Source organism: Procambarus clarkii, chromosome 24, assembly GCF_040958095.1.
Source record: "Procambarus clarkii isolate CNS0578487 chromosome 24, FALCON_Pclarkii_2.0, whole genome shotgun sequence".
NCBI lineage: Eukaryota > Metazoa > Arthropoda > Malacostraca > Decapoda > Cambaridae > Procambarus > Procambarus clarkii.
Window position 1 is genome coordinate 11,395,112 of NC_091173.1, and position 19,768 is coordinate 11,414,879.

Sequence of the window (19,768 nt, forward strand, 5' to 3'; positions counted from 1 at the left end):
CGTTTATTTATTTATTTATTTATTTTTAAAGTTCTGAAGATGGAGTTTTAGGATTTTTTTTTTAGAAATGTGGAATATAGTGTGTGTTATGATAGCAGGTGGGCTGTTATCTTGTTATATTATTTTAGATTGGATTGTTTTGAATGGGGGGGGGGGGCACTTGAGTGGCGCCGGCAGGTGTGTCGCTGGTTATTAAGGAGGCGCAGCGAGCCGTCGGTGGAGGTGTCAGAGGTGATAACACTTCCTGCTGAACTAACACGCAACAACAACAACAATAACTAACGCACACACAAAAGCTCCAACAAAAGGAGAGACGGCGGCAGGGGGGGGGGGAAGAGGGGGGGGGCCAGGGGTAGGGATGGACGGGGTGGTGGGGTCAGGGGTCAGGGGGGTAGGGATGGACGGGGTGGTGGGGTCAGGGGTCAGGGGGGTAGGGATGGACGGGGTGGTGGGGTCAGGGGTCAGGGGGGTAGGGATGGACGGGGTGGTGGGGTCAGGGGTCAGGGGGGTAGGGATGGACGGGGTGGTGGGGTCAGGGGTCAGGGGGGTAGGGATGGACGGGGTGGTGGGGTCAGACCAGGTCAGGCAACATCTCGTGCTGGCCCTGGCCTGCCTGCACTATCTAAAATTATAGTAATGACTGCCCTTCTCCCCACTCCCCACCTTTCCACTCTACGTTCCAAATCCCCCTCCCCCCTCATTGCTCCCCCCCCCCACACCCCCTCCATCATCCGCCTGCACATAAAGCTGTTGGGGGATGATATCACACCTATTGTGTCACCCGGCGTAGCCAACATATGCAACTTCTATATAAGGGGGGTCAGTCAGGTCCATGTTTGCCACGTATGTCAGACCAATTCTGGAACATGTGGCGCTAGCGTGTCGTCCGTATCTCGTTAAACACAAAACGAAGTTGGGGAAAGTTGAGAGGTATGAGTTATGAGGAAAGACTGAAGAAATTAAACTTTCTTCACCGGAAATTGAAGAGTCAGAGGTGATATGACTTCAATATACAAAGTTTTCGGGAGAATTTGACGGGGCAGACAAGGACAGATTATTTAGCATGGGGACACAAGAACTGGGGGGAATACAGGCGGAAACCACGTCCTTTAATGTGATATAAGACAGACTTGTGACGTGACGTTAACAGGGTTAACTTCCTTGAAGTTAACAGGTGGAATGCGTTAAGACATGAAGCAGTAGAGGGAGACTCCATGTACAGCACCAAATGATTTTTGTTAACATATGTTCATGGTCATTAATGCAGCTACTCTAGACTATATGAAGTGTGTGTGTCGAGAGGTAGATACGTGATCCTACAAGTCATCTCATGATGGTTAGTCATAGAGAAGTATGTGATCAGAAGCCTCCACTGGCACACTTTATATGCCGGCACTTCTGAAGGGTCTAATGAATGGATCATGACCCAATTCGTGCTCACACAGTTTGCACTTCGAGTGCTCAGGATTGGGAGATCCGTCATCTGTAGCCACCTGCCACAGGTAACGGTAACCCAACCTGATCCTGGCAGCCACTGTGGCCCACTGACTGCTGGAAGTTTTGTGCCCCCATATACACAGGATGAGCCATAGAGACATTGGAAAGAACATTTTTAAGTGTTATAGTTCTTAAATGGAATGCATTAGGCAGTGATATGGTGGAGGCTGACTCCTGCTGCTTGATGGGGTTCTGGGAGTTCTTTTACTCCCCAAGCCCGGCCCGAGGCCAGGCTTGACTTTTTAGAGTTTGGTCCACCAGGCTGTTGCTTGGAGCGGCCCGCAGGCCACGTATCCACCGCAACCAGGTTGGTCCGGCACTCCTTGAAGAAAACTATCTAGTTTTCTCTTGAAGATGTCTACGGTTGTTCCGGCAATATTTCTTATGCTCGCTGGAAGGGTGTTGAACAACCGCGGACCTCTGATGTTTATACAGTGTTCTCTGATTGTGCCTATGGCACCTCTGCTCTTCACTTGTTCTATTCTGCATTTTCTTCCATATCGTTCACTCCAGTACGTTGCTATTTTACTGTGTAGATTTGGGACTTGGCCCTCCAGTATTTTCCACGTGTATATTATTTGATATCTCTCTCGTCTCCTTTCTAGTGAGTACATTTGGAGAGCTCTGGGACGATCCCAATAATTTAGGTGCTTTATCGCGTCTATGCGTGCCGTATATGTTCTCTGTATTCCCTCTATTTCAGCAATCTCTCCTGCTCTGAAGGGGGAAGTGAGTACTGAGCAGTACTCAAGACGGGACAACACAAGTGACTTGAAGAGTACAACCATTGTGATGGGATCCCTGGATTTGAAAGTTCTCGTAATCCATCCTATCATTTTTCTGGCTGACGCAATATTTGCTTGGTTATGCTCCCTAAACGTTAGGTCGTCAGGCATTATTATTCCCAAATCCTTTACATGTTGCTTTCCTACTTAGAGCCCAGTAGGCTCAAGAATCTGCACACCAGTTGATTGACTGTTGAGAGGCGGGACCAAAGAGCCAAAGCTCAACCCCCGCAAGCACAACTAGGTGAGTACAACTAGGTGGGCATCACCCTACACCTCTGCCGAGGTGTTAACAGAGCCTCGAGGCGTGGAAAGTGACTATAAATATTTATGGTGGAGGCCGTTAGTGTCAACACTGCTCATGGCGCTGTCTCCCACCAGGTGTCACCCCCCAGGAAGCTCTCCTCCTTCCCCCCCCCCTCCCTCCAAGCCTCAGGTGTCACCCCCACTAAGCTCTCCCTCCTCCAAGCCTCACAGTACCCACTATAGTACCCAAGAATCAAACGACACCAGGATTTTCATGAGAGTAGACAACATAGAGGACACAGCAAACCTCCAATCTGATGTAAATGAGGTCTTTCAGTGAGCCACAGAAAATAATATGGTATTTAATAAAGATAAGTTCCAGCTCCTATGCTATGGAAAAAATTAAAATATAAAAAACGAAATCTACTTACAAAACACAGTTAAATCATATCATAGAACGAAAAAGCAATGCAAAGGATTTGGTTGTAGTCATGTCGGAAGATCTTACCTTCAAAGAACACAATAAAGTAGCCGTTACTACTGCAAGAAAAATGACAGGTTGGAAAACAAAAACCTTTCAAACAAGAGACCTCATTCCAATGGTACTTTTAAGACGCTAGTGCTCTCTAGGGTGGAGTAATGTTGCACAATAACAGCCCCTTTCAAAGCTGGAGAAATTGCTGACCTATTAATAAAATGGAGAGCGTGCAGAGATCCTTTACCGCTAGAATCCACTCTATAGAACATTTAAATTATTGGGACCGACCAATGTGCTTAAATCTGTATTCCCAAGAGCGCAGGCGAGAGATACATAATAATTTACACGGAAAATATTAGAGGGGCGGGTTCCAAATGTAAAGGAATTTTCATAACGATATAGAGAATTCTGAGGGAAATAGCTAGGCCAGACAAGCAAGGCCAAGAAATAACTAGGCCGGCCATCTGTCCTCGAACACAGGAATATGTGTGTCAGTGCCCGTGTGAGCCACAAGGATATATGACAACAAAGCCATTGCCAAAGATTAGGAACGAGTGAAATGCGCTAAGAAGTGAAGTGATGGAAGCAGACTCCATACACAGCTTCACGTAGGCAGGACAGCCCAGTAGGCAAGGTGATTTATTCACCCGTTCTCGGCATTCTTTCTCTGTGCCAGAACATTGACGGATCCTAGAACATGTTATGAGGGTAAACGGCGGGAGTAAGACAGTCTCGCGTATCAGCTCACACGAGACCCTCTCCGAGAGGTGATTGAAGGTTCAGAGGCTGGACCCAAGAGCTGAGTACTCGCCCACCGCCAGTATAACTACGTGAATGCTGGAATACCAACCCCGTTCTCGCAAGCGTTACTAGCGTCAAGAAACGGACGTACTAAAGTGCCTTACCCTAACCTACCAGAGGACCCACGAACAGAAAACGGGACATTGCCAATTTCGCGAGCTGCTACCATTTTCTAGTACGACAGTTTTTGGCCTTAGGTAGAGTATACGTCAAAATACGACGTGCTATTAGGAGGTACACTAAGGGTACCCATCCCTAAGGGTATCTTTGCATGGGTACCAAAGAGCCAGAGCTCAACTCCCGCAAGCACAATTAGGTGAGTACTAAGCAGACTACCCCCCCCCACACACACAGCAAGAGAGCTTGGTGCGGAAGTGGCAGAGGGCGTGTGTGTGTGTGTGTGTACTCACCTATTTGTGTGTGTACTTACCTAATTGTACTTACCTAATTGTGCTTGCGGGGGTTGAGCTCTGGCTCTTTGGTCCCGCCTCTCAACCGTCAATCAACTGGTGTACAGATTCCTGAGCCTATTGGGCTCTATCATATCTACATTTGAAACTGTGAATGGAGTCAGCCTCCACCACATCACTTCCTAATGCATTCCATTTGCTAACTACTCTGACACTGAAAAAGTTCTTTCTAACGTCTCTGTGGCTCATTTGGGTACTCAGCTTCCACCTGTGTCCCCTTGTTCGCGTCCCACCAGTGTTGAAAAGTTCGTCCTTGTTTACCCGGTCGATACCCCTGAGGATTTTGTAGGTTGTGATCATGTCCCCCCTTACTCTTCTGTCTTCCAGTGTCGTGAGGTGCATTTCCCGCAGCCTTTCCTCATAACTCATGCCTCTTAGTTCTGGGACTAGTCTAGTAGCATACCTTTGGACTTTTTCCAGCTTCGTCTTGTGCTTGACAAGGTACGGGCTCCATGCTGGGGAGCCCGTAGCCCTGTGTGTGTGTGTGTGTGTGTGTGTGTGTGTGTGTGTGTCATTAGCCCTCTCTAGGATGTTGTTAGGCAGGCGGTGGTGGGTGAGGGATGTGTTTAGGGGTAAGGGCGGGGGGTGGCGGGGTGTTCAGGGGTTGAATGGGTGCGTCTTGGTCTGGATAACCAAATACTCTCACCAAGGTTGGTCTCCGAGCAAGGTCCGAGGTTGCAAGGTCCTATTATTGCTCCAATATGTTTGCCATGACATCAATTAGTATTGTTCCATTGCTGTATTAAACTGTTAGTTTTGTTGTGTTAAATTATCTGGCGTTTTTGTGTTAAGGAGGAAGATGCGGTGTGTGGAGCCTCCCACAGGACCAAAGGCGGGACCAAAGAGCCAGAGCTCAATCCCCGCAAGCACAGCTAGGTAAGTACAGGCCGCCGTCTGCTCTGGACTTAATTATCACTATTTTTGTCACTTCTAATAATAGAAATCTTGTGTGTGTGTCTTACGTGTATTGTACTTGTTTGTGTGTTGCAGATATGCCTCAATCTAGGAAATAATTGAACCAACTAGAAAACATACACCCTCTAGATTTAATTTTTATAAACGATGACTACAAAATTCAAACAGCTGGAACTCTCCAGTCTATGGTGTCCAGACCTCACGTGAGAAGGTGAGGAGACGACGACGACGTTTCGGGCCGTCATGGACCATTATCACGTCGTGTTGTTGTGGCTCATCGTCTGCACTCCTCTCTATCCCAGGAACGATAGGAAGGAACGATGGGACGATGGGATAGGAACTAAGGAAGGCTACGTGTTGAAATAGAAACGATCGAGCTAAAGCTGCAAGAATCGTATACAATTCAGGAGGTTGAAAGAGAGCAAAAGGCCATTAGTGATATAGAGGAATCCAAAATACTTTTTGTCCTATTCAAATTCTAAAACAAAAACTGTGTATCCAGCATTGGGCCCTTACGCAAGGAGTGATGGAACCTTTCATGGATGACAACAAAGAAATTAGTAAAATACTGAGGCGTCTATAAGCTTTTCTTGTCAGTGAATCCCTGTACACGATGAAGATCAATAATCTAAACAAAGACTTTATGAATGGGATACCAACATCGAACCACATATTCATCAACAAATTCTCTATTCATCAAGAATTGTAAAAATAAAAAATAACATTAACACAGGCCCTAAACATCTTTGGAGACGGAGCCTAGATACTGGTGTCATCCCTGATATACTTAAGACAGTGGAGATCGCGCTGCTTCACAAAGGAGGTAGTCAAGCCGATGCAAAATATGATAGACCAGTAGCTCACACACTTCCCACATCATAAAATTATTCTTTGAAAGAGTGCTAGAACTACGAGGAGAGAACACATGACATCACAAGTGTCTACATAACCCTGGACAACATGGCTTCAGGACAAGGCACTCCTGCTTCTCATAATTGCTACACCACTATGACAAGGTCTTAGATGCTATGGAAGACAAACAAAACGCCGATACAATACACAGACCACAAAACGCCGATACAATACACAGACCACAGATTTTGCAAAAGCTTTCGACAAATGGGCCCATGGTGGTATTGTACAAACAATGCATTCAAATGGAAATTACTTGAAAAATAGGAAGATGGCTCTTCAATTTCCTAATGAGCAGAACCAAGTGCATAATTGGTTAAAAAGTAAAATCCGGATCATCCACTGTGGCGAGCTTAGTACCCCAAGGTACCGTGCTTGCTCCAGTATTTTTCTCATTCTTATTCCAGACATAGACAAGGATACACACTATAGTACGAGGATTATCATGAGAGTAAATAAACCGGATTAGAGGACACAGCACACCTCCAATCTGATATAAATCATATGCAGGCGATGAGTCACAATAACGTGGCTGAAGTATGTTGACCAGACCACACACTAGAAGGTGAAGGGACGACGACGTTTCGGTCCATTCTCAAGTCGATTGAAAGGTCAACGGTGCGCTTTTGCCCGCCCTGGGGACGACGCCTGCCACTGCCCCGCCCTGGGGGACGACGCCTGCCACTGCCCCGCCCTGGGAACGACGCCTGCCACTGCCCCCTGAATGCAAGTATGGCACGGAGGAGGCAGGAGGCAAGCCGGGAGTCTTTGAAAGATCTAATATAAATCAGATCTTTCAGAGGCCATAGAAAATAATATGATGTTTAGTGAGGATGCAGGCCGATTGAAATGGACTTGAGAATGGTCCAGGACGGACCGAAACGTCGTCGTCCCTTCACCTTCTAGTGTGTCTTCAGTGAGGATATATATGTTCCAGCTACTGCACTATGGAAAAAACGAAAATATCAAAACTTAAACCACATACAAAACGTGTGTAAGCCACACACATAGACTAAATATTTTACTTTTAAAGAGCACAATAAACTAGCTGTCACAAGTGCAAGAGAAATGATAAGTTGCATAACAAGAATCTTTTAAACAAGAGACGTTATTTCAATGGTATTTTTAAGACATTAGTGCTTTCTAGGGTATGGCTGCGGGTAGGCTGCTTTCTAGGGTAGGCTGCGAGCAGCCGCGTCTAACAGCCTGGTTGATCAGTCCAGCAACCAGGAGGCCTGGTCGACGACCGGGCCGCGGGGACACTAAGCCCCGGAAGCACCTCAAGGTAGGTAGGGTGAAATACTGTTGCTACACTAACAGCCCCATTCAAAGCTGGAGAAATTGCTGACCTGGAGAACCTACAAACTGCCCAAATCCACTCAAAATTTCAAGTCTTTAAGCGGTCTTAAATAATTTACAATTATTGGGGCCGCTTGAAGATTTGAAATCTGTATTCCCTAGAGGCGCAGGCGAGAGAGGTACAGTTATAAAGTTTAAACTTTGAAATAACCACAGGAAACCAGGAGGCATGGCAGGATGTACAGAATCCCCCCGTTGAAAAGTAGAGGTGGAATGAGAGAATAGGTACTCTGAGTGAGTACCTATTCAGAGTACTCTTATCAGAGTACTCTATCAACATCAAGGGTCCACTAAGACTTTTCAACACTCTCCCGCAACACATAAGGGGCATAACTCGCTGATCTCTCACGGTGTTGAAGAGAACTTGATAAACCAGACTATTATGACTCTTACGTCAGACTGCGAGCAGCTACGTCCAGCAGCCTGGTTGACTAGATCACGAAACAGGAGGTTTGGTCAGAGACCGGGCCATGGGGACGTTGGTCCTCGGAACCAACGGGCAGTCAGGTGGTGCTGTTTGTGAGTGATAGGAGACCTGGCACCCACCACTATCCTGCTAGGAGACCTGGCACCCACCACTATCCTGCTAGGAGACCTGGCACCCACCACTATCCTGCTAGGAGACTTGGCACCCACCACTATCCTGCTAGGAGACCTGGCACCCACCACTATCCTCCTGGGAGTCCTGGCACCCACCACTATCCTCCTAGGAGACCTGGCACCCACCACTATCCTCCTAGGAGACCTGGCACCCACCACTATTCTGCTAGGAGACCTGGCACCCACCACTATCCTCCTAGGAGACCTGGCACCCACCACTATCCTCCTAGGAGACCTGGCACCCACCACTATCCTTCTGGGAGACCTGGCACCCACGACTATCCTCCTGGGAGACCTGGCACCCACGACTATCCTGGGAGACCTGGCACCCACCACTTTCCTCCTGGGAGACCTGGCACCCACGACTATCCTCCTAGGAGACCTGGCACCCAGCACTATCCTCCTGGGAGACCTGGCACCAACCACTATCCTCCTAGGAGACCTGGCACCCTCCACTATCCTCCTGGGAGACCTGGCACCCTCCACTATCCTCCTGGGAGACCTGGCACCCAGCACTATCCTCCTGGGAGACCTGGCACCAACCACTATCCTCCTAGGAGACCTGGCACCCAGCACTATCCTCCTGGGAGACCTGGCACCCAGCACTATCCTCCTAGGAGACCTGGCACCCAGCACTATCCTCCTGGGAGACCTGGCACCCAGCACTATCCTCCTGGGAGACCTGGCACCCACCAGAGATAAACCTGTGGGGATAACCACTCCGTACAAGAGAACTCCGGAAGTTGCCTAGATCAAGCAGCCAGATTTTTGACAGACTTCCGTTAAACCAATAGATAATGGCGCCGACTGGCGAAGATAAGACTATATATATAGACTTTACGAGCACTGGGGAACTTATCAGCAAGACCACCACCACTCTCGGCGTGGGTCACGGCCTCTGTGAATGGTCTCATGTGGCCAGAAGTCACTTTGAGTTGTAGGTCTTAGTGTTTTTCCTGCCCGAAACGCTTTGCGTAATAGTGGCTTTAGGCATTGTATGTACTAGCTTTATCTATAAATCCATCAATGTTTGTATCACATCTCGTATGTATGTACTTTACCTGAATAAACATTTGAATTTGACTTTCAGCGGGAGGAGGAGGAGTTGAGGCTGTGGAAGGTCTAGTATTGGTGTATTGATTGGAACAGAATGTATAATGAACTTCACAGTATTCCCTTGGGAAACTGTCCCTAGCCTTGACATTCGAACTCTTCGTGTGTAGATATTGAATGAAACATCAAATGCTTCAATAAATTACCATAAAGCTTTACATAAAGCTCTGAAGGGCAATTTCAGAGAATAGAACTAAAAATATTTATGCCAGATTGAAGAAATGCAAAACTAATCTACAAGCCTTTGATGAAATAATGATGACTCGACATATGTAAAAATGTAATTAAAATCCTTTGTCATTATTAATTTTCTCTTTCCATATAAAATACATACTACGTACACCGATGCCGCTGAAGATATTACTGAAATTGTGAACAATACAGAATGAGTCTTATGTTTAGTAACGCGATTGACACACCAGAAGCAGCAGCTGTTTAGTCTTATCGTGCACTGAGCCCCACACTGGGAGTCGTGTACTGGATAGAACACATTCCCCCCCACACACACACACCTCTAAATGGCTCCGGATTCCTGGAACACCAATTTTATTAAGTGCAAACTGCCGTTATGTTGTTGTAGATTCAGCTACTCGGAACAAGTTCCAAGTAGCACGGGCTATGGTGAGCCCGTAGCTTGCCTGGCACAAGAGCGGGGCAAGTAGCACGGGCTATGGTGAGCCCGTAGCTTGCCTGGCACAAGAGCGGGGCAAGTAGCACGGGCTATGGTGAGCCTGTAGCTTGCCTGGCACAAGAGCGGGGCAAGTAGCACGGGCTATGGTGAGCCCGTAGCTTGCCTGGCACAAGAGCGGGGCAAGTAGCACGGGCTATGGTGAGCCCGTAGCTTGCCTGGCACAAGAGCGGGGCAAGTAGCACGGGCTATGGTGAGCCCGTAGCTTGCCTGGCACAAGAGCGGGGCAAGTAGCACGGGCTATGGTGAGCCCGTAGCTTGCCTGGCACAAGAGCGGGGCAAGTAGCACGGGCTATGGTGAGCCCGTAGCTTGCCTGGCACAAGAGCGGGGCAAGTAGCACGGGCTATGGTGAGCCCGTAGCTTGCCTGGCACAAGAGCGGGGCAAGTAGCACGGGCTATGGTGAGCCCGTAGCTTGCCTGGCACAAGAGCGGGGCAAGTAGCACGGGCTATGGTGAGCCCGTAGCTTGCCTGGCACAAGAGCGGGGCAAGTAGCACGGGCTATGGTGAGCCCGTAGTGGCACCTGGCACAGGAGTGGTGCTGTTAACTGCCGTTAACACTGGCATTCAGTGATTGTTGAGAAAATGCTTTAGAGACTTTTGAAGTGTGGCAAAACTACACGCCCCCCCCCCCCCCTTCATTAACCTGGACACTTTATAACAGATTTAGTGGGTGCTCAGAAGCCACTTTTCCAGTTTTATGGAAAAGAACCAGCGATGGCTCTTCTTTGGAAAATAACCACCACGATCAACACGACTTAAAAGGAAGGAAAATCTTAGTCTTTGGCAACTACTTGCTTACCACAGCAACTTCACAGAATCATTAGAAGTAAACTGAAATGCAGACGTTGTACACGACGTACATGTGATAAGAACATTTGATAAATGTGACTCACGTGACAGCCCACAAAATATATAGTCCAGAGGAAGAACAGGAGAGGGAATTTAAAACAAGTTTTTAACTTTTTAAAAGATCGCAAGTGTTAGCAGATCTGTCGTGATCCTGAGTACGGTGAGTCAAGCCTAGTCTCACACTCGTACCGTTAAGCTCATTCTCAGAGCTGATATAGACACCAACACAACCCAGCGTTTCGTTTAATCCTTCGCTGACTTACACCAGTATCAACATGGAAACCTGCCATTCATGTCTGCGGCTGTGCTAGGCTGCCTCAACATGCTGGTTGCTGTTCTTGGCTGTTGCATCACATTTGTATAGTTCTTTTACAAGGGTGTTGTGGTTGTACCCTGTGACCTGCCGGGGAGCCAGTAAAGTGGGCTGTGTACCCTGGTCTCCATCACCCACGCCAAACACCAGCACGGTCCTCTCGGGATTTTATGTGTGTGTGTGTTTGTACAAGTTAGCAGCGCCCCCGCCCTGCCATTATTGCAAGACCAGATTTTTACTGTCGTCTATTCAAACACCAGTAACGAGGCTGTCACCATATTGCTCCTTGCCACTTGCAGCCGTCCTTCCTCCTGCCATCCCTCCTCTGTTCCTTCTTCCTGACTCCTCCTCTGTTCCTTCTTCCTGACACCTCCTCTGTTCCTTCTTCCTGACTCCTCCTCTGTTCCTTCTTCCTGACTCCTCCTCTGTTCCTTCTTCCTGACACCTCCTCTGTTCCTTCTTCCTGACACCTCCTCTGTTCCTTCTTCCTGACACCTCCTCTGTTCCTTCTTCCTGACTCCTCCTCTGTTCCTTCTTCCTGACACCTCCTCTGTTCCTTCTTCCTGACACCTCATCTGTTCCTTCTTCCTGACACCTCCTCTGTTCCTTCTTCCTGACTCCTCCTCTGTTCCTTCTTCCTGACTCCTCCTCTGTTCCTTCTTCCTGACACCTCCTCTGTTCCTTCTTCCTGACTCCTCCTCTGTTCCTCCCTCTGTGGATGTATTCCAGAGGCGCTTGGACAGGTTCTTGCAAGAAGTGCCGGACGAACCGGACAGTGGTGGATATGTGGACATGCGGGTCGCTCTAAACAACAGCCTGGTGGACCAAGCTCTCACAAGTCGAGCCTGGGCTCAGGCCGGACTCGGGGAGTAGAAGAACTTCCAAAACCCTCTCCAGGTGTGCTCCCTCCTGTCTCCCTTCTGATCGAAGTATGCGGAAAACCACATTGAAAATTAAAGAATGATATAATGCTTTCCATTCACCTGGGCACTAGGAGACTCGAACCGTGGACTCCAGGGGCCAGATTCACGAAGCAGTTACGCACGTACTTACGAACGTTTTCCTTCTTAGCATCTGCGGAAGCGGCTACGTCGGTATTCAGGTATACATCTAAGTATGAAAATCTTCATACTATGCTCCATATGCTCCTAAGGTCGCTCTGGACCACTCGTAGCTTTACGTAAACTGGATATAACTCAATTTTTCTCTACTACACAACACGGAGGATCGATTTTATTATAAACAAACATTTTAGCTGGCGAATCATCAAGAAGGATTCCTTCGTGTTATCTATATATGCATTCTCTGTTTCAAAGTTGTAGTAAATATGTCTTTTATGATATTAGAATTAGTTTTATAATAGAAAGATATTATACTCGTAGTTATTAAGTAAATAAACACTGGTGAATTTGAAATATGAGAGAAGGTGATGATCCCTGCCTGGTGGGAGCATTTACTATCACCTAATGCTCCTGTTCACCTAGCAATAAGTATAGCTAGGGGTGTACCTTAGCTATACATACCCATTTTTAATTTATTTTGTTTGGTTTTATTTTGAAATTAAATCTGGGTGAGACAAAAGAAAATTATGCTGCACAAATGATGTTAGGTTAGGTTAGGTTAGGTTAGGTTAGGTTAGGTAAGGTAAGGTTAGGTTAGGTTAGGTTAGGTTAGGTTAGGTTAGGTTAGGTAAGGTTAGGTTAGGTTAGGTTAGGTTAGGTTAGGTTAGGTTAGGTAAGGATAAGGGAAAAAACTTCCAAAACTTTTGTCATTGAATATGTAGGCCTATAATTATGACTATGCAGGCGAGGAGTCACAATAATGTGGCTAAAGTATGTTGACCAGACCACACACTAGAAAATGAAGGGACGACGACGTTTCGGTCCGTCCTGAACCATTCTCAAGTCGACAATCGACTTGAGAATGGTCCAGGACGGACCGAAACGTCGTCGTCCCTTCACCTTCTAGTGTGTGGTCTGGTCAACATTATGACTATATGGACTGTTATGGTCTGTTAAAAAAGAGAGGGGAGAAGCAGAGGTCCAAGACCTCTTCTTGTTACACAATTTGGCTGTGTAACAAAAAGTAATTATCAAAAGAAGGCCCCAAGCCGGGAAGGCTATGTAACAGCATTGTGTGTAACAATAAACCTAATTTTTTTTAAACAGATAATGCACCTTTGAGTAAAACAAATCCTCTCAGCTGTAAAAATATTGATCCAGTTATTTAAATATAAAATATAATGCAACACATATTTATGGGTTGTTTAAACTATCATTTGTACTGTATATCGAAAGAAGTGAAAAATTGAGACATAATGCACAATTTAATGAATGATACAAAAGAAATATGACTATTACATATCAACAAGAGATCTTAATGATCCATCTTGAGGTTATCTTGAGATGATTTCGGGTCTTTTAGTGTCCCCGCGGTCCGGTCCTCGTCCAGGCCTCCACCCCCAGGAAGCAGCCCGTGACAGCTGACTAACTCCCAGGTACCTAATTTACTGCTAGGTAACAGGGGCATAGGGTTAAAGAAACTCTGCCCATTGTTTCTCTCCGGCGCCCGGGATCGAACCCGGGACCACAGGATCACAAGTACAGCGTGCTGTCCGCTCGGCCGACCGGACTCCAAGGTAAACAAAAAATGTAACATATTTGTTTACTACAATGTCGGTGCTGACTGAACAAGTTGGAAAAAAACATAGTATTGCTTCGAAATATACTCATTTTATAAGAAAATTCGACGTAAATAAGTGGCAAGTGCATCACGGATAAGCTCCAATATGCCAGCGTCGTGATTGGCTACAGCTGTAAGATGAAAAATGTTACCTTCTCTCTGATTGGCCAAACTAAAAGCCCTCGTGACATCTAGCGAGACCTAAGTGAAATACTTAAAATCTTCGTAAGTACACTTTTCTGAATCGCACTATGGCGCGTTCTTAGCCGGCACTTAAGAACCTTCGTAGCACACATACTTAGCGTAGCGTAGACTTAGACATACTTAGAAACGCGTAGCGTTTCGGGCAGGTCCCTGGAATACGATCCCCGCCGCGAAGAATCGTTGTTACAACCACGTACACATTTTACTGTTGCGTTAAACAGAGGCTACAGTTAAGGATTTGCGTCCAGTAAATCCTCCCCGGCCAGGATACGAACCCATGACAAAGCGCTCGCGGAACGCCAGGCGAGTGTCTTACCACTACACCACAGAGACTAGCTTCGTGAATCTCGGTCCGAGGTGTGTGAGGCCGAAGCTCTTCCAAATAAACCGTGGAAGTTTATTTCCACGGAAATTGATTGATAAAGATTAAGCCACCCAAGAGGTGGCACGGGCATGAATAACCCGTAATCCACGGAAATGTGGATGACAATTGTAATGCTCAGGATGCATCCCCAAGCACCAGGCTAACATCTAGGAGTCTTTTAATGTTGTTGTTATAGATTCAACTACCGGGAACAAAATGTTCCAAGTACCACGGGCTATGGTGAGCCCGTAGTGGACTTACCTGGCACAGGAGCGGGGTTGTAACTTGTGTTTTTTTTGCGTCTTTTGAACCTCTTTTCACTATCTAGGTGAAGAGGCGTCAGGTGAAAGAACTGCTCGTTTGTCTGTGCCTCAGCCGAGAATCGACCCCGGGTACATGGACTGTGAATCCCGAACATTTGCTTGGTCATAAGACCCCTGAGTACTCGCGTAGTTGTACTCACCTAGTTATGTTTCCGGGGGTTGAGCTCTGGCTCTTTGGTTCCGCCTCTCAATTGTCAATCAACTGGTGTACAGATTCCTGAGCGCGCGCGCGCGCGCGCGTGTGTGTGTGTGTGTGTGTGTGTGTGTGTGTGTGTGTGTGTGTGTGTGTGTGTGTGTGTGTGTGTGTGTGTGTGTGTGTATGTGCGTGCGTGCGTGTGTGCGTGCGTGTATGTGTATGTATCACTCTGGGGAGCAACAGACTCACAATAGCAGAAACTCGAAGTCAACTATGCAATTATATACTTAAGCACCAGCTCCTTCCCGGCCTGGTGCCTTCTTGCGATAATTACTTACTTAAGCGGCGGCAGCTGTCTGGAGGGGAAGTGTGGACAGGAGACGGAGGTGGGGGAGGGGGAACCATAGGAGAATAAAGGAGGGGGAAGAAGAAGGGGAAAGAATAAGAGAATGGAGGGAGCTGAGAAAGTGGGAGAGACAAAAGGAGAGAGAGAGTTGTTGTTGTTTAAGATTCTCTACTTGGAACAAAAATTTCCAAGTAGCACGGGCTATGGTGAGCCCGTAGACCTTGAGGAGAGGGAGAGGTTGGGATGTGAGAAGGGTAAGAGTTACAGTAAGGGAGGGAGGGGGAAGGTCTCAGCTGACGCTGCACATGTTGAAATTTAAGACAAACACTTCCTGCAACTAATTTGCATAGCGAAAGATGAGTGAGGGTGTTTGGTTGTGCTGCTTGTTGTGTGTTCTTCACAGCTCTTTCTTAAGGTGCTCCTATTTATGCATGAGATTTTCTTCACCTATATATATATATATATATATATATATATATATATATATATATATATATATATAATATATATATATATATATATATATATATATATATAATATATATATATATATATATATATATATATATATATATATATATATATATATATATATATATATATATATATATATGAATGAAAACTCACACCCCAGAAGTGACTCGAACCCATACTCCCAGGAGCAACGCAACTGGTAACTACAGGGCGCCTTAATCCACTTGACCATCACGGCCGTCAAAAGGAAGTGATAGCCAAGGCTATTTGAGCCACTTCCCCGACGGCAACTCGGATGGTAATCTTGGGCATAGCATTTCACCAAATCACCTCATTCTTTGGGGCACACGTGAGGAACACAAATGCGAACAAGCCTGAATGGTCCCCAGGACTATATGCGAATGACTATATGCGAGTTTTCATTCGCATATAGTATATATATATATATATATATATATATATATATATATATATATATATATATATATATATATATATATATATATATATATATATATATATATATATATATATAATGACGAAGGCTGCATGAACGCGCAAGCCATAGATCACTAAAAACTCAAAATGCCCCTGCCTGGATTCGAACCCATGCCGCTCAGGATCACCCCCTAAACGTACACAGCACCGTGACCACCTCACCAATGATAGTCAATAATGATGGATTTGTCCTGGTGCATATTAACTACGCTCCATGACTAACCCATAGACTCTCAGAAAGGCTTTCTGATAATCTTCAGAAGACGCATGAACGCGCGTGTGTGTGTGTGTGTGCGTGTTTGTGTGTGTGTGTGTGTGTGTGTGTGTGTGTGTGCTGGAGCATCTTTCATCTGACGTGTAGATCAACACTGTCAGTGAGGCTGTGAATCACCGCCAGGTAAGGGGCCTGCATAAATTGAAATTGAAATTGAAATAAGTTTATTGAGGTAAAATACACACAAAGGGATGAGGTAGCGCAAGCTATTCTCACCCCGTTCAGTACAACGTGTTAGTACATACATAGACACACATCACAAACAATAAACCTGTTACCAAACATTCTGAGAGATAAACATGTACATTTCCTCAAGGGGCCTGCAGAGAGAGAGAAGGTCTACATTAGCTGCGTCTGTACGTGTGGCTCTCAGCACCTAGTGAACCCTGCGAAGGATGAAAGTAATGAGCTAAGCTTATTTTCTCTAATAGATTTTAAGGAAAAAAGATATCTAAATCAAGCTTTCACAACACTGATATTGATAAGCTCAATCACGGAATTTGTTGAGGATCAAGTTGATTTAGAAGTGGGAAATAATAGTATGAAATTTATAGGTATTAGATCCAATATTTATATGATTGTTAATAGTTTGGAAGAGATTTCCAACATCAGAAGAACATGTGAACATCATAAAAGAACACTGCAAAAGGCCTACTGGCCCCTCTGATTCAAGTTTATGTTAGGTTTAAAGGATTCAAGTTTATGTTAGGTTTAAAAGCCCTGCTTGATTAACTATCTTGACTATCTTCATTAACTATCCCTCACGCGTGTATCTATCTTTAAAGAAAAATAAGATCTCAGTGACCCTATTTGCAGTTTGTTCCAACTGTCAACGGCTTTATGCTCAACCAATATTTTCAAATATATCTTTTATACATAAATGTATTCAAACTATTTTGAGATGAAAGGTAAATACTTTGTTCATAACTTCTTTAATGTCAGTGAACCCCTTGTGCAGTGTAGTCATATATCTTCCACATGTTCAACACCTTGCAAGAGAAAACTGCTTCAGTTCTCTTAATTTATCCCTATAAGAAACCTTTCCTGTGCTAGGGATTAACTTTGTCATTCTACTTTGTGCGTTTTTAACAGAAATGATATTATTGTATAATATGTTAAGCAACACTGTGCAGCATAACCCGAGTAACGTCTAACTGGCTCAGAGTGAAGTTGAAGTAATTATTATTATGTATTTCATGTGAGATTAAGGTGTTGGACCATGTAGTCTACTGCAACATGTTAGGTTAACCAGCGTCGTGTATCCCCAGAACTGATCGTTATACAGTTTTTCATTTTTCACCAGTTACTGCTAAGTTCAGAGAAAAAAAAACCCTCAGGATTTGAACACATAGATACCCAAGTATCTATGTGTCCGGGAGTCTGACGAGCGGACAGCACGTTGGACTTGTGATCCTGTGGTCCTGGGTTCGATCCCAGGCGCTGGCGAGAAACAATGGGCAGAGTTTCTTTCACCATATGTCCCTGTTACCTAGCAGTAAAATAGGTACCTGGGTGTTAGTCAGCTGTTACGGGCTGCTTCCTGGGGGTGGAGGCCTGGTCGAGGACCGGGCCGCGGGGACACTAAAAGGCCCCGAAATCATCTCAAGATAACATGAAGATAAGTATCTTGTTTGCTTCGTGCATATACTTACATTGTCTTGCGTTTAGGTCTACGCTCTTCGTAACTCCTAGCTCCCTTTCAGAAATGGGTTGACGTTATCAACCCATCGTATTGATCTACGTTATTGGGTTGATAGGTAGTGTGGCATTCTCTTCCCAAAAACTGTATATACTGTATCTGCATTACTCTCCTCTCTAACCCGCCGGCCTGTACCCAGACTGGCAGGAACAGAGACGCCTGGCAGTCACCCAGCTAGTAAGGACAGTCTTCCAGTTCCCAGACAGGCAAGGACGGAGACGGCTGGCAGGCACCCAACCGTCCTTTCAAGGCACGTTTTTAAACTTCAGCGGCATGTTAAGCTACCTACAGGCCATCTTCAAGTTTAGTTTTGCTGATGCTTTCAGGAATTTTGAAACCTTCAGAATTCTGAAACCTGGATTCTTCAGGACTTCTTGGAATCTCTGAACGTCTCGATACAGATTCCATGAGCTCTAGAGCACTGGCGACTTTGCTGATAGCGTCCAGGACTTCCAGAACTCTTTAAGACGCCTTGCTAATGCCTTCCAGGACTAATGGAACCCTCAGGACGCCTCGCTGATGCTTTTCAGGATTAATGGAACCTTCAGGACACCAGGCTAATTCCTTCCAGAACTCACGGAACCCTCACAGCGCCTCGATGATGCTTTCCATGACAAATGGATCCCTTGTGACGTTCACTGATGCTTTTCAGACTAATGGAAGCCTCGGGATGTCTCGCCAGTGCCTGTTATATACGGCAAATGGAACCCACAGGATATTTCTTTGATAATTTCCAGGACTGATGGAATCATTAGGACGCTTCTCTAATGCTTTCCAGGACTAATAGAAGTCTCGGAATGCCTCAGGCATCCCCCCTCCACCAACCCCACTCTATAACCCCCCGCAACAACCCCCCCCCCGCTCCAGAACCCCCTCCCCTTGCACAATATCTCTCCCCCTCCCACATCCTCCTCCCCCACCACCCAGGTCTAGGGCGCCACCTGAGGTCGGGAAGCGGGAAACTGGTCGCTTCAGTACGACAGTACGAAGAAAAACTATCATAACTCCTACCAGTTCCTTGACCGTTCCATAGATCCTATCACGTTTACAAAATTCCTGCTGGTTGATAAGATTCCAACAAAAAAAATATGAAGCCTCAAGAAATTCAGGAAGGACCAAAGGCTGGCGGGAACTGTGGGAGCGCGTCTGCTGAAGAGTCTCCTGGGGCCTCAGATTGACGCTAATGTGTTGTATTGGAGGAAGTGAAGAGGTGTCATGGCCAGGCCAATGGTACCAGTCCTCGATGGGTTGTTTCCAGTCTCCTCCCTCCCCCGGTCTCCGTGTGGGTACTCGCCTAGTTGTGCTTGCGAGGGTTGATTTTCGGCCCCACTTCTCAACCATTCCTACCACCTCGTCTGCGGCCCATAACCTTGTCCACAAGGGCCAGGCAAGCCATTGGGGCCAGGCAAGCCATTGGGCCAGGCAAGCCATTGGGGCCAGGCAAGCCATTGGGCCAGGCAAGCCATTGGGGCCAGGCAAGCCATTGGGGCCAGGCAAGCCATTGGGCCAGGTAAGCCATTGGGGCCAGGCAAGCCATTGGGCCAGGCAAGCGATTGGGCCAGGCAAGCCATTGGGCCAGGCAGGCCAAGGAACCAGGCAGGCCAAGGGACGAGGTAAGCCAAGGGACGAGGTAAGCCAAGGGGCAAGGCAGGTCAGGGTGCCAGGCGGGTCACGGGGCCAGGCGGGCCACGGGGTCAGGTGGGCCAGACAGGTGCCAGGCAGACCTGGGTGCCAGGCGGG

The 19,768-nt window shown here is 46.5% G+C and overlaps 2 protein-coding genes across 2 annotated transcripts in view; one reads left to right on the forward strand and one right to left on the reverse strand.

Moving 5' to 3' along the window:
* LOC123761727 (receptor-type guanylate cyclase Gyc76C) overlaps positions 1 to 19,768 on the forward strand; it is a 321,982-nt gene that overhangs the window by 147,490 nt on the left and 154,724 nt on the right.
* On the reverse strand, positions 11,274 to 11,822 carry LOC138368282 (uncharacterized). The gene has a single exon (XM_069330835.1). The coding sequence runs from the start codon at positions 11,820 to 11,822 to the stop codon at positions 11,274 to 11,276; it is 549 nt and encodes a 182-aa protein (XP_069186936.1).